Source organism: Dendrobates tinctorius, unplaced genomic scaffold (genome assembly GCF_039654945.1).
Source record: "Dendrobates tinctorius isolate UK_male_01 unplaced genomic scaffold, ASM3965494v1 ptg000304l, whole genome shotgun sequence".
Classification (NCBI taxonomy): Eukaryota; Metazoa; Chordata; class Amphibia; order Anura; family Dendrobatidae; genus Dendrobates; species Dendrobates tinctorius.
The window spans coordinates 753,156-768,132 of record NW_027361971.1 but is presented as its reverse complement, the minus strand read 5'-3'; the positions used below and the strand labels follow the sequence as shown (position 1 = coordinate 768,132).

Sequence of the window (14,977 nt, the reverse complement as noted above, 5' to 3'; positions counted from 1 at the left end):
ATACTAAACCACATTATTCCTCAGTGTATCACCGGTGGCCATGTAGAGCAGTCACATCTCCTGATGTGACTGTTCTACACTTGAGATCGCCGTGGCACACTCAGGATTACGTGGACTACGATGGACAGGTGAGTATATGTTGGTTTATTATTTTACATTTTTTCTAGGAGACAAGGGCATAAGGGATTTGGTGTTAGTTGAGTATAATGGGTTTTTATTTTTATTTGAATGTGCATGTAATTATTTTACTTTTTTTAACTGTGAGCACAGGCGCCGGCTGATGAGACTGTCTCCCATAAACGGCACCTGCTGTCACTGCTATCAGTGACAGCAGACATAAACTGATGGGAGCAGTAGTCTCATCAGCCCACACCTGCTAACCTGCGGTAAGCTTTTTACTGCAGGTCACAGCTGCGGGTCACAGCTGTGGGGTCATGCTGACATCTGACAGCATGACCCCACATCACTCTGACCGACGGTCTTACCGACGGTCTTACCGGCAGTAGTGTTACCGCTGATCAGAACCACCGTGCCAGAGTTTCCTACGCTGTCACACAGATGACAATGTGAGAAACACCATAGGAAGCAGGTAAAATGGAAACAGAAATTCAGCAAATCCGCTATCATTTTTATACATTTTTGCTGAGGAGTTGACTGACTTAGGCTAAGTTCACACTTGCATATGGCTGCGTAAGTCCTCTCTTAAGCTCCGCCTATGCTCCGCCTACTTCCGAATGCGTCCTGCGCTATCCTGCGTACCCATCTTTAACATTGGGTATGCAGGGACATGCGTTGTATGCTGATGCATGCTCATGCGGTGTTTTGGCATGCCCACCAACTGCACGGGAAGGTAACATGTTGCATTTCTGTGTGTTCGGTGGGCACGTCAAAATGCTGCATGCGGTCGCATCCGCATACAACGCATGTCCCTGCATACCCAATGTTAAAGATAGGTACACAGGACAATACAAGGCACATGCAGAAGTAGGCAGAGCATAGTCAAAGTTTAAGGGAAGATGTACGCAGCCATACGCAGACCAGCTATACGCAAGTGTGAACTTAGCCTCAATTGAAGTCACGGGGGGGAAGAAACACTGCAGGAACACACAAAGAATTGACATGCTGCAGAAAAAAAACGCACTGCAAATACTCAGGGAAAATTACTGATCATGTGCACAACACTTCAGGATTGTCATTGAATTAGCTTGCATAATGATTCCATTGCGTTTTTGGACCATTTCCGTGCGGAAAAAAACGCAGCAAAAGCGCATAAGAAACGCACTGTGTGCAAACAGCCTTAAAGTTACTGTCATATTTAAAATTAAGGATTGTTTCCTAATATTAAGTCATTCCAAGCTTTTACTTATTTATATTCTTAGTAAACCTGTTCCGTTTTCTAGATGCAGACGCCTAGTCCTGCAGAATATCAGTCATTCTGGTCCAGAGAGCGCTCATTCTCACCAAACTATGCTCCTTTTAATATCAAAGCTCTACGATTTCCAGATAAGAAGACAGATATCATCCTAAACCCTAGGTAATATCTTTTTATCTAGAACAATATGATAATGCGCATTTCCATCATTTTAAATGGTCTGTTTTATAACATTGAAACTACAAAAGATTGTATGCATCAAACTCCTACACATTTCATTAGATATTAAAGTTGATTTATTGCCAGGTTAACATCTATTTTATTTGACTCAATGTTGGACTATTGAAAAACAAATAATTTTCTAAAGGTGAATATTTAAAAAGTGTGACAAAAATCTATATAGTTTAAGTTTTCAAAGTAAATGACCTTTCACTCCACTGAAATCAAATTTGAATTTCAAGTCAAAGAGTTCCAACAACTTTCCTAGCAATTTACAATAACCCTGCTCCACATCTCTGTACAGTCTGAAGCCACAATTCTGTCTGTCTCTGAGTAAGAGAACAGTTTCTAAAACATTTATATAGTAGTAATTAGTGTATACTTGTATATACAATGACAACTAGTATAAAAATACTAAAGCCATTGATCTTTTGGGTACTAAAGCAAATCTCACACCTCTCTGCCAAATCACTCTGAAGTTTCATACAGTATCAACTGTAACAAAATACAGCACCAAATCTAAGTCCTTATTTAAATAAAGCATGATAACCAAAGTCACAAGAAAAATATAGCACCGGAACCAAACTCATTACAAAAATATAGCACCAAAACTAAGCTCATAACATAAATACAACATCCAGAGAAAATGTTTGCACTGAGATGAGAAAAGAGATAATAGGTTGCTTTTTATGAAGTGATATTTTTATTCATTCACTACCAATGTGTGCAGACAATATACCCATATGTTTCCGCAGTGTCGGCCTTTGTCAAGATTATCTGCAAAAGCCGTGGTCTGCGTAACTGGTATGATTTGAAAAAGTGCAAGACTAAATACAGCACCAGAAACGAATTCAAAATATAAATACAGCAATAACACCAAGTCCATAACATAAAAAAAGAGCCAAAACCAAATAATTATAAATAACTCATATTAATCACCAAATATAATTTTAAATAAACAAATAACTTGTCATTTTACATTGAGTTTGATTTTTGAAGCTATATTTTGGTTTTGATTTGGGTTCTGGGGCTTTATTATGTAATGAGTTCATTACTGGAGTTATATTTTTGGCATAAATTTGATTCTGGTTCTGTATGCATTTAATAAGCTTACTCTATCTGCTTAGTTCTGGCTATATACTTATAAGCTTAGTGTTGGTGCACAACTAATCACATAAATGCAGCCCAAGACCAAGCCAATTACATGCATACAGAACCGGAATCAAATTCATGACAAAAATATAGCAACAGAAGCAAGCTCGTAACATATACAGAACATCATATCTAAGCCTCTAAAATGAGCATCATAAGCAAATTTACAACATAAATACAACACAATAACCTTAGAACATGAGTACAGCTAAAACCAAAGTCTCTATACAGCACCAGAACCATAAATACAGGAATATAACCATACTGACATAATAAATACAGCACCACAACAAATGTCTTGACATAAATACAGAACAAGAAAAGCTCAAAACACAAGTAAAGCACTAGACTTTAGCTGATAGCATAAATACAACACCAAAACTAGTTTGCTAAGGCCTCTTTCACACATCAGTTTTTTGCCTTCAGGCGCGATCCGGCTTTTTTTGGAAAAAACGGATCCGGCAAAATGCAATGCCGGATCCGGTTTTTCCCCATTGACTTGCATTAGCGCCGGATCGTGCCGGATGGCATTGCGTTTCATCCGTTTTTTGCCGGATCCGGCAACTTGTCTCATTCCGGCGTCTTGAAAAAACGTCTACTGTAACGTTTTTTGTCTCCGGCGAAAAAGCCGGAAGCGCCGGATCCGGTTTTTTTAAGTCTGCGCATGCTCAGATCCAATTGGCCAGCCTCCAGGAACAGAGACGGATCCAGCAAAAAAATGGATCCGTTTCTACAGTTCTCCAAAATTTATGCCGGATCCGTTTTTTCTAAAAAAAAGCCGGATCATGCCTGACGGCAAAAAACTGATGTGTGAAAGTAGCCTAACATAAATGCAGCATCAGAACAAGCGCATTATATAAATTTATCTCTAGAACCAAGTTAATAACAAAATTACAGCACCAAAACCAAGCTTAGAACATCAATGCAACACCTAATTTAAGCCTTTTACATAAGAATATCACCAAACCAATTTCATAATAAAAATACAGTATATCACCAGAACTGAGAAAAGAACATGCGTACAGAATAACCAAGACTCTAAAATAAGTACTATACCAAAACAACTTCATATAAATATAAAGCAACAAGCCAATGTTCTTTTATGTGTCTAGGTTAGTAAAGTCTTATTACAAATGTCAAACACCAATTAATATCTTTCTAGTCCTGGGGCATATGAACATTCTACTAAGCAGGGTAGGAAAGTGTCTTGGCCAGGAAGGTTTGGATCACCTGAGTGGTCGGTGGTGCCATCTCTGGAAAAGAAAACGCTAAGGTCAGAGGTAAGAGTCACAGATTACAATGAGAAATAACCTGGGCTAGGTCTGGAAGCCGTAATCTTCTAATCTAAATAAAACATAACTACTTCTACAAGACAACATGCAGTAATAGAAAATATCAGAAAGACAATAAAAAAGGTATCTACACAAGTTGTCATTGCTACACATAGAAACTAATCATAGAGCAGATTTAACATTGTATTTTCTCTGATAAAATAGAAAGCTGTGCTGTGATTGGCTGATTTTTCGGTAAGACAGTTTCATAAATCTGGCCTCCAGTGAGGGACTGGAGTAAAATTTTTGGCACAAGGAACACTTCAGCATGTCATGTATTAGAATACCTGTGGTGTCACTGCCCCCTTCACCTTCTGCGCTTCGCGGATTATTGTGGCAGAGCTGGGAGAAACTGGCTTTAAAGAAGCCAGAAGTCTCCAAATTTTTGAACCACTCCGAGTAACGCAAATATTTTGTAACTTTTCAAATCAATTTATTCTAGAATTCTGGTGACATTGCTTTGATGAATTGAAGCCATAAAGTTTATGCAGGAGTGAGCTCAGTACTCTCACATCTCATTCTGTGACCGCTCAATACACTGACAGATGAGTCAATGTAGCAAGCAGCCGCAGCAGCAGAGATAATACACTGCTATAGTAATACTGTGGGCTCACATGCCCCAGACAGTGTGCAGGATTTCTGTATAGGTGCTAAGTCCCTTGTTTGTCCATGTAGTTACCTTAAGGCCCCGTCACACACAGCGAGATTGCCATCGAGATCGCTGATTTTGTGACTCCACAGCGATCTCGCCAGCGAAATCGCTGTGTGTGACATGTATCAGCGACCGGCCCCCCTGCCGGGTATCGCTGATCGCGCTCCAACGTCCAGGGCCATTTTTTGATCGCTGGTCTCCCGCTGGCCAGCGCGCATCGCTGCGTGTGACAGCGAGAGACCAATGATCAGCGACACTGGGAGCTGGTTTCCAAAGTAAACAGCGGGTATCTAAGAGCCGTGTGGCTCTAAGTTGCCCGCTGTTTACCATGGAAACCAGCATGCACGATGGTTTCCAGTGTAAACAGCGGGTATCTAAGAGCCGCACGGCTCTTAGATACCCGCTGTTTACCTTGGATACCAGCTTACTCGCTGGTCCTGATTGCTGGTGAGTCTGTCTATGTGACTGCTCACCAGCGATCAGCTAACTATGTCCCAGCGATCCCATCCACGTCGGATCGTTGGTGGGATCGCTGGGACATTGATGCGTGTAAAGGGGCCATTACTTTTGACTGACAGACCCACTATAACATGTTACAACCGTTAATGTCTTTTTTATTGATAAGCTGCTAACTTTGTTTTCTTTACTTCCTTTTATAGCTTCTAACAGACAAAGAATTTCGTAAGACTAGAAATCGAGTGGCATATCTGAGTCTCTATTATGATTAAATGGATGTCAGCTCAATCATTGAAGGCTCATTACTCATCTGTTATCAGTGAATTTACTGAAGCAAGCACCTATATATCTGTAATTCAGTTGCACTTTTATCGAGTTACTAGAATGGGTTAACATAACACTTTAAATGGGATATCATTTTTTAATACACAAAGTTTATCCTTTTTGGTAAAAATTCATGAAAATCATGTGTAAACCTAAATTTTCTTGTAATTTTACTCACCCTGATGCATGTGTGTAGATAAAAACTGGAATGACATTAAGCACAATAGGGTCTTGTCCCAATTACAAAGGAAAGAATAAAATAGGAATTGCTCACCTGGTTGTGAAAGTCGCAACCCCTTTATTGGCTTTTAATCAAAGGCAGCTGCTGCAGATCCACCAAACAGATAGTAAGAAAACTTGCAGATAAAAGTTTTGAGGTGATTATACCTCTTCATCAGGACAAACCACAATGATCACTGTGGTTTGTCCTGATGAAGAGATGTGATGACCTCAAAGCATGTTTACAAATAAAATTTCATCCATACAGCATCTGTTCTCCTACTGTATATTGGATCCTTGGCAGTGCGGGTTCTATATCCACTTTCATCTACAAGTTTGCTCACCAAGATGCATGTTTTTCGGTTCCCATGCTGCATGTTACTAATGCAATATGTGAACTGTAGCTCTGCCCCCTTCAATTTACCACTACAACTGTCCCAAATTCACATTTATCATAAAACCAGTCAACCAAGGCTGTGGTCGATACCCCAAAACGTTGTAAAATTCTAAAAGCATTTCCTCCTTTTCCTTTTTCCATTCTTCCTCTTTCCCACTCACCCCATTTGTGAAGCAGCTTGTCTCCTCTGTCCTCCTTTGTATCAGCTCATTGATGTGTCTGTAAGCTCCATAGTTAGTAAAGTATACAAATCAGGGGGCTACTGTGCTATTCTAACAGCTCAGCACTATCATACTTGCATATTTACTTTACATATTTCCATTCACTTTCTGAATGGACTGAGTCCGGCCTCGGTCAATACACTTGCATTGAGTAAGACCGCGCTCATCTAGTTGGCTGGTGACTGCGTATGTAGGTATCGCAGGTACGCGGGATGCAGTGACGAGACGGGAGTCAGAGTGAACTTAGAATATAACTTTTATATACTGTATATATTTGTACCTATAAGGGCTATCCTGAGTAGCCGACAAGCTAACAACAGTTATCCTCGCAGGGATCAGAACAATAATACACAGGTAACACGATCACGACTACCCGGTTGAAACCGGTAACTATCCAGAAACTACAGGTTATCTACTACAACATGTCACTTATCCTCCTCTGACGTCTGGCAGAGTGGTGGTCGGTGTCTCTTCGGCGTCTTAGCCGCTGGGCCCAGCCGATGAAGATCTGGCGCAGGCTTCTGGCGCTCCTACGCCAAGGTGGAGTGTGGGCACAACAGGCCCCTGTAGAGTTCCTCTGCGTTGCGCCTCCCGGCGGAGGTGGTATGGCGACAACCAGGGCCCGAGATGTGTGGGCCGCAGCCGTAGGCTTGGGCCGGACAGCGGCAGCTGCGGGTGGCAGCGGACAGGCCACAGCCGTGGACTGAAGTCGGAAACGGGTGGCCGTAGGTGGCGGCGAGCAGGCAGCAACCGCGGGCTGGAGACGGGCGGTGGCGACCGCAGGTGACGACAGGCAGGCCGCAACTGTGGGCTGGATTTGGGCAACAGCAGCCGCGGGTGGCAGCGGGCAGGCCGCAACTGCGGGCTGGATTTGGGCAGTGGAGGCCACGGGTGGCGACAGGCAGGCCGCAGCCGCGGGTTGGATTTGGGCAGTGGTGGCCGTGGGTGGCATGAGCAGGTTGCAGCCACGGGCTGGAGTCGGGCAGTGATGGCCACGGGAAACACGATCATGCAGTCGGGGTCCCTCTGCTGGTCGACTTGGTGCCGTCTCCTTCCTGTCCGTGGTGAGTCTCTCTCCAGTCCCTCTAGTGGTCGCTCACTCCTTCTAGCTCTGGCTCTAGCTCTCTGGTGCCCCCCAGTCTTCCTACTCCTTCTCTCCCGCACTGTCAAGGGTCCCCTGCTGGCGTCCTCAGCTCCTTTTATATTGGCTCTGCCCCTACTCCTTCTAGAACTCGCTCTGGTTTGTCCTCTAATTATGTCCCCCAGAAACAGTCTCCCTAGGAACCTTGGTGACAGTCCCCTTGGTTCCGGCCCGGTTCCACAGCGGGGACCCTCCCTCCTACAGTACCCCATCCTGTATGCTTGCCAGTCCTCGGGCGAGGGCTCGGAGGGGACTGGGCCTGCTTTTTGATGTGAAAGTCTTTGCTGCCACACAAACTGGTCCTGTTCGTAGCGTTCGGGGAGTTTGCCAGCTGTGGACCGATTGGAGTGCTGTGGTTCGACGGTAGTGGCATCCTCTAGGGGGTGGAAGATGGTGGATTGACTAGGGTTGCTGGGGCATCAGTTTTTGGAGTGTCCGTTTGTACCGCTGGAAGGTCTTCCTCATCGTCCTCATTCCATACTGCTGGCGGAGGTTCTGGGACCTGAGGAGGAGCCTTGGGTCATGTAGGGTCCGTGGAAGTACAGGGTCATAACATAATACGGTGTAGGGTATGGGTAGGGTGGTCTCCTTCTTTATCAGATTGTACTTCGTACACTGGCCCATCTGGGCATACTCGGCGCAGTACCCGAAAGGGACCTTCTTCTCAGCGGTGTTCCAATTTGTTTTGGGGGCGCTGATCTAGTACAAGTACACGATCTCCTACTTGGAATTCGGCGGGTTAGGACGGGGTCTTCTGTTATGATTGAGTCACCGAGGAGAAAAAAACAAAACACAAGCTCAGCCCAGAAAAACAGAGAGGTTGGAAACTAGCAGATTGCAGACCCCTAATCCTATCACACAACTAGCAGTAGCCGTGGAGTGTTCCTACGGTGATCCTAGACACCTCGTCACAGTCGGAGATCTACATAAGCCTAAAGAGAGAAAAGGGAAAAACTGACTGCCCCAGAGCAGACCCCAAAGCAATAAGCAGCCCCCAACATATAATGACGGTGAAGCAAGATGAAAACACTAACACAGATAGAAAGATAGGTTGAGAAAACGATGGGGCCCAAGCTAACTAAAAAGGACAGGATAGAAAAGCTGCTGTCTGCAATCCGAGAAAACCCTGCTAAAAATATTACCAACACAACTGATAAGCAAAAAGGACCCTGAAGTCACTAGACTTCAAACCCTATATCAGCTCTCAGAATATTCTGGAAGCAGAGCAAAAGAGAACACTGATCAAGGAAAAAGAATCCATCAAGTTCAGTTCAATAGCAGAGCAAAAACTTATCTTTGGGAAGCAGGAATCAGACTGGTCTCCAAGAATCCAGCAGAGAAATCACCAGCAATTCAGAAGGGCATCGGCTGCCTTATATCCAGTCAGAAGTTCCCGTTACCCAGTCACCATCCACCTGATCAGGTGTTTGGTAATCAGCCTCACTACCTTCCTTCACCACAAGAGGGAGATCCTCGGACACAAAAGATGATTGAACAGATGAGCTCACAACAGTACCTCCCCCTTGAGGAGGGGTCACCGAACCCTCATCCAAGCCACCAGGCTGATCAGGATGAGCTCGATGAAAAGCACGCACCAATCTTTCGGCATGAATATCCCAGGCAGAGACCCAGAAATTATCCTCCTGACCATAAGCCTTCCACTTAACCAAACACTGGAGTCTCCGTCTAGCCAGACGGGAATCCAGTATCTTCTCTACCTCATATTCCATGTTACCTTCAACCAACACAGGGTCAGGAGGTGCCGCCATAGGAACCACTGGTTCAACAAACCTCTTCAACAAGGACTTATGAAACATATTATGAATCTTAAATGTGACAGGAAGAGCCAACCAAAAAGAGACCGGATTAATAATCTCCAAAATCTTGTAAGGTCCAATAAATCTAGGTTTAAACTTTGGAGAAGCCACTTTCATAGAGATATTCTTTGATGACAACCAGACCATATCACCCACCTTAAACCGGGGACCAATGGTCCTATGCCGGTTAGAAAACCGCTGGGCCTTTTCCTGGGAAAGAGACAACTTATCCACCACTTGGTCCCAAATCTGCTGCATTCTTTCCACCACAGTGTCAACCCCTGGACAGGCAGAAGACTCCACCTGCCCTGAAGAAAATCGAGGATGGAACCCAAAGTTACAGAAAAAGAGTGACATCAAAGTGGCAGAACTAGCTCTATTATTTAAAGCAAATTCGGCCAAGGGTAAAAATGAGACCCAATCATCCTGATCAGCAGATATAAAACATCTCAAATAAGCCTCCAAAGTCTGGTTTGTTCTCTCCGACTGCCCTTTGGTCTGAGGGTGAAATGCAGAGGAGAAGGACAACTGAATTCCCAACTTGGAACAAAAGGTCCTTCAGAATCTAGAGACAAACTGAACTCCTCTGTCCGATACAATGTTCTCTGGAATCCCGTGCAAGCGAACCACCTGTTGCAAAAACGAGGGCACCAACTCTGAGGAAGATGGCAACTTAGGGAGTGGTACAAGATGGACCATCTTAGAGAATCTATCACAAGTCACCCAGATAACAGTCATCCTCTGAGAGACAGGCAGATCAGAAATAAAATCCATTGAAATATGGGTCCATGGCCTCCTGGGCACCGGCAAAGGCATCAACAACCCACTAGAACGAGAACAAGGCTTAGATCGGGAGCAAGTCCCACAGGACTGCACAAAATTTCTGACATCACGAGACATGGCAGGCCACCAAAAAGACCGACTCACCAAATCTCTAGTACCAAAAATACCTGGATGACCAGCCAATGCGGAGCAATGAACCTCAGACATGACTTTCCTCCTCCACTGGTCAGGAACATACAACCTACCACTGGGACAACGCTCAGGCTTATCCTCCTGAAACTTCTCCAGAGCACATCTCAAATCAGGCGAGATGGCAGAAAGAACCACCCCCTCACCTAAGATGGTAGCAGGCTTGCTCACAATAGGAGAATCGGCCAAAAGACTCCTAGAGAGGGCATCAGCCTTAACGTTCTTAGTGCCCGGGAGAAAGGAGACCACAAAATCAAAACGTGTGAAAAACAAGGCCCGCCTGGCCTGTCTCGGATTCAAGCATATAGCCGACTCAAGATAGATCAAATTCTTGTGGTCAGTGAGGACCACAACTTGATGTCTAGCTCCCTCCAACCAATGTCTCCACTCCCCAAATGCCCACTTCAGAGCCAACAGTTCTCGATTCCCCACATCATAGTTGCATTCCGAAGAAGAGAACTTTCGGGAAAAGAAGGCACAGGGGTTCATTTTAGATGTTACAGGATCTTTTTGGGACAAAACAGCTCCTGCACCAGTCTCTGAAGCATCCACCTCAACCTGAAATGGAAGTGAGACATCGGGTTGTCGCAAAACCGGAGAAGAAGTGAACCTCCGCTTCAGCTCCTGAAAAGAAGAACCAGCCTCTGGAGACCAATTCAGCACATCAGCGCCCTTCTTAGTCAAATCAGTCAATGGTTTGGCAATGACAGAAAAATTGGCTATAAACTTACGATAAAAATTAACAAAACCCAAAAACTTCTGGAGAGCCTTCAAAGAAGTGGGCTGCACCCAATCATAAATGGCCTGTACTTTGGCCAGGTCCATTTCAATAGTTGACGGAGACAAAATAAATCCCAAAAATGAAATCCTCTGTACACCAAAAAGACATTTCGATCCCTTAACACAGAGGGAGTTTTCCCTCAAAATCCGGAACACAGTCCGAACATGTTCCACATGAGAGTCCCAATCCCTGGAAAAGATTAAAATATCATCCAAACAGATGATCAGAAACTTATCCACAAAGTCCCGGAAAATATCATTCATGAAGCACTGGAAGACAGAAGGGGCGTTAGTGAGCCCAAAAGGCATCACCAGGTACTCAAAATGTCCCTCTGGAGTATTAAACGCTGTCTTCCATTCATCCCCATGCTTAATGCGAATAAGATTATACGCCCCCCTGAGGTCAAGCTTGGTAAACCAGCAAGCACCTTCAACTCTAGAAAATAGGTCAGAAATCAGGGGTAACAGATACTGATATTTAACAGTAATTTTGTTAAGGGAGCGATAGTCAATACAGGGCCTTAATGAACCATCCTTCTTGGCCACAAAAAAACCCAGCACCCAAGGGTGAAGAGGATGGTCTAATATGACCCTTCTCCAACGACTCCTTAATATAAGAACGCATAGCCTCATGTTCGGGTACAGATAAATTAAAAAGTCGACCCTTGGGAAATTTACACCCCGGACTCAGCTCAATTGCACAGTCATAACTCCTATGAGGAGGCAAAGATGCAGACTTACTCTCACTAAACACATCATAAAAATCGGCCAAATAGTCAGGAACCTCATGCGACTGGGGAGAGGTGGAGAAAACAGGAGTGTCACTAAGAGCACACCGACAACCCCAACTCACCACAGACACAGATTTCCAATCCAAAACTGGATTATGGATTTGCAACCAGGGGAACTCCAGCACGATGGTATCATGCAAATTATGCAACACCAAAAATCTGCAATTTTCTAGATGGCCTGGGGCGACCCGCATTACCACCTGGGTCCAAAACTGAGGTTTATTCTTCGCCAAAGGAGTAGCATCACCCCTCAAAGGAATAGGCGTCCGCAGGGGTGTCATAGGGAAACCACAACGTTTAGCAAAATCTAAATCCATTAGGTTCAAGGCTGCTCCTGAATCCACAAAGGCTTTAGCAGAAATTGTGAACAGGGAGCAGATCAGAGAAATTGCCAGAAGAAACTTAGGTTGTACACCATCTACAGCAAATGTGTGTGCAAAACGTTTCTCTCGTTTAGGGCAGACAGAAATAATATGAGAGGCATCTCCACAGAAAAAACACAGATTATTACGCCTTCTGAACTCCTGACGTTGCGCCCCAGACAAAACTCTATCACATTGCATAGGTTCAGACATTTGTTCAACAGGTGGCAGCATTTCCAGTACAATTTTACGTTCACGTAAACACCGATCAACCTGAATGGCTAATGACATAGAATCGTCAAGACCAGAGGGAACAGGAAATCCCACCATAGTATCTTTTACGGTTTCTGACAAACTCTTCCAAAAGAGAGCTGCCAAGGCACCATCATTCCAAGTGGTGAGGACCGCCAACTTTTGGAATTTTTGACAGTACAGTTCTGCAGAATCTTGACCCTGGCTCAATGCCAACAGGGTCTTTTCAGCTTGATCAATCACATTAGGTTCATCATACAACAACCCCAAGGCCTGAAAAAATGCGTCCACATTTGTTAGAATAGGATCATCTGATACTAAAGAAAACGCCCAAACATGGGGATCGCTGCGCAGCAAGGAGATGACAATCTTAACCTGCTGCGCAGAGCTCCCCGATGAGTTAGGCTTCAAGGCAAGAAATAATTTACAATTATTCTTAAAATTCAAAAATTTAGACCGATCCCCAAAAAACACATCAGGAGTGGGGATTTTTGGTTCAGCAGCGTGTGAACGAGCAAGATAGGCGAAAATTCCCCTCAGCAGCAAGCTGCTCCACATGATCAGACAATTGCTTAAACTCCATCAGAAAAAAAAAAAATATTCCTCCTACGGCCTCAGAGAAAAAGAGGAAAAAATATACACACAAAAAATAAATCTGACACCTTTTTTTTTTTTTCCTTTTTTTTTTTTTTAAACAATTCCTTCCTGCTTTTGAGTACCCTAGAATCTGTGGTATGGCTGGTGATTCTGTTATGATTGAGTTACCGAGGAGGAAGAAACAAAACACAAGCTCAGCCCAGAAAAACAGAGAGGTTGGAAACTAGCGGATTGCAGACCCCTAATCCTATCACACAACTAGCAGTAGCCATGGAGTGTTCCTACGGTGATCCTAGACACCTCGTCACAGCCGGAGATCTAGAGAAGCCTAAAGAGAGAAAAGGGAAAAACTGACTGCCCCAGAGCAGACCCCAAAGCAATAGGCACCCCCAACATATAATGACGGTGAAGCAAGATGAAAACACTAACACAGATAGAAAGATAGGTTGAGAAAACGATGGGGCCCAAGCTAACTAAAAAGGACAGGATAGAAAAGCTGCTGTCTGCAATCCGAGAAAACCCTGCTAAAAATATTACCAACACAACTGATAAGCAAAAAGGACCCTGAAGTCATTAGACTTCAAACCCTATATCAGCACTCAGAATATTCTGGAAGCAGAGCAAAAGAGAACACTGATCAAGGAAAAAGAATCCAGCACACCCCCGGCCGGGGATGGCTGAACTCCAAAAAACAAGGTAAACAAATCCAAAACTAATAAGTTCAATAACAGAACAAAAACTTATCTTTGGGAAGCAGGAATCAGACTGGTCTCCAAGAATCCAGCAGAGAAATCACCAGCAACTCAGAAGAGCGTCGGCTGCCTTATATCCAGTCAGAAGTTCCCGTTACCCAGTCACCATCCACCTGATCAGGTGTTTGGTAATCAGCCTCACTACCTTCCTTCACCAGGAGAGGGAGATCCTCGGACACAAAAGATGAATGAACAGATGAGCTCACAACAGTCTTCCCTGTTCCAGGTAAGAAAGTTTTGTGTGGACGATTTGGTGCAGAGTTTGTAGCCGATACCGGTGATTCCGGACCCACGAGGAGACTCCAGTCCATGGTTGTTCCTCCTCCAGGTTAAACTCCACCTCAGTGATTCCTTTGCCTTCCCGGCCAAATAGTAGCGAGTACGGGGTGTAGCTGGTGACTCGGTGTACCCGGTTGTTATAAACCCAGACCAGTTCGGGGATGTATTCGGGCCAGTGGGCTTGCCGGTCACTCTCCAGGGTGCGTAGCATTTGGATCAATGTCCGATTAAACCACTCGCAGGCCCCATTTCCTTGAGGGTGGTACGGAGTGGTCCGGAATTTATCGATACTATATGAGCGGTGTAATTCTTCCATTACTTTTCCAAGGAAGCACGCACCTTGATTTGAATGGATTCGTTGGGAGCAGCCGTATACTTGGTAAAGTTCTTACAAATCGCGTAGGCGGCCGATTCCGCAGTTTGATCTTGGGTAGGGGTCATCACGGCAAATTTGGTAAAATGTTCCACCATGACTAGACAATGCTTATACCCCTGGTGGGAGGGACCGATGGTTAAATAGTCTATCATTAAGAGTTCGAGGGGTGCTGCTGTTACTATGGTTTGGACTGGAGCCTGTTGCTAGGGTGGTTTAGTTAATTCACATGGGCGGCATGCATGGAAAACTTCTTCCACTGTGGCCTGCAAGCAGGGATGGTAGGCCATTTGTTGTAGCCACTGAAAAGTCTTTTGTGCCCCAAAATGAGCCCCTTTTTCATGAGCCTAACGAGCAAGTTTAGTGAGCCGGGCTCCCGGTATTACTACCTGCCAGGCTGTCGCTGATGTTGTGCACAGCACTGCCTTTCAGTACAATAGTCCTCCTTTGATTACCAGTTTCTCCCATTGACGTAGCATTAGCAAAGTGTCCCGAGTCAATGTCTGTCTTTGGGCATC

The 14,977-nt window shown here is 44.5% G+C and overlaps 1 protein-coding gene across 2 annotated transcripts in view; it reads left to right on the top strand.

The window, feature by feature from the left end:
- The window catches only part of CIMAP3 (ciliary microtubule associated protein 3), an 87,069-nt gene extending 81,286 nt beyond the window's left edge, over positions 1 to 5,783 (top strand). For both annotated transcript variants that reach the window (XM_073560746.1, XM_073560745.1), the window contains 3 exons: positions 1,401 to 1,534; positions 3,906 to 4,023; positions 5,386 to 5,783. In XM_073560746.1, coding sequence (XP_073416847.1) covers positions 1,401 to 1,534; positions 3,906 to 4,023; positions 5,386 to 5,454 — 321 coding nt within the window. In that variant the 3' untranslated portion in view covers positions 5,455 to 5,783. The remainder of the gene's footprint in view (positions 1 to 1,400; positions 1,535 to 3,905; positions 4,024 to 5,385) is intronic.
- Positions 5,784 to 14,977: the final 9,194 nt, after the last annotated feature.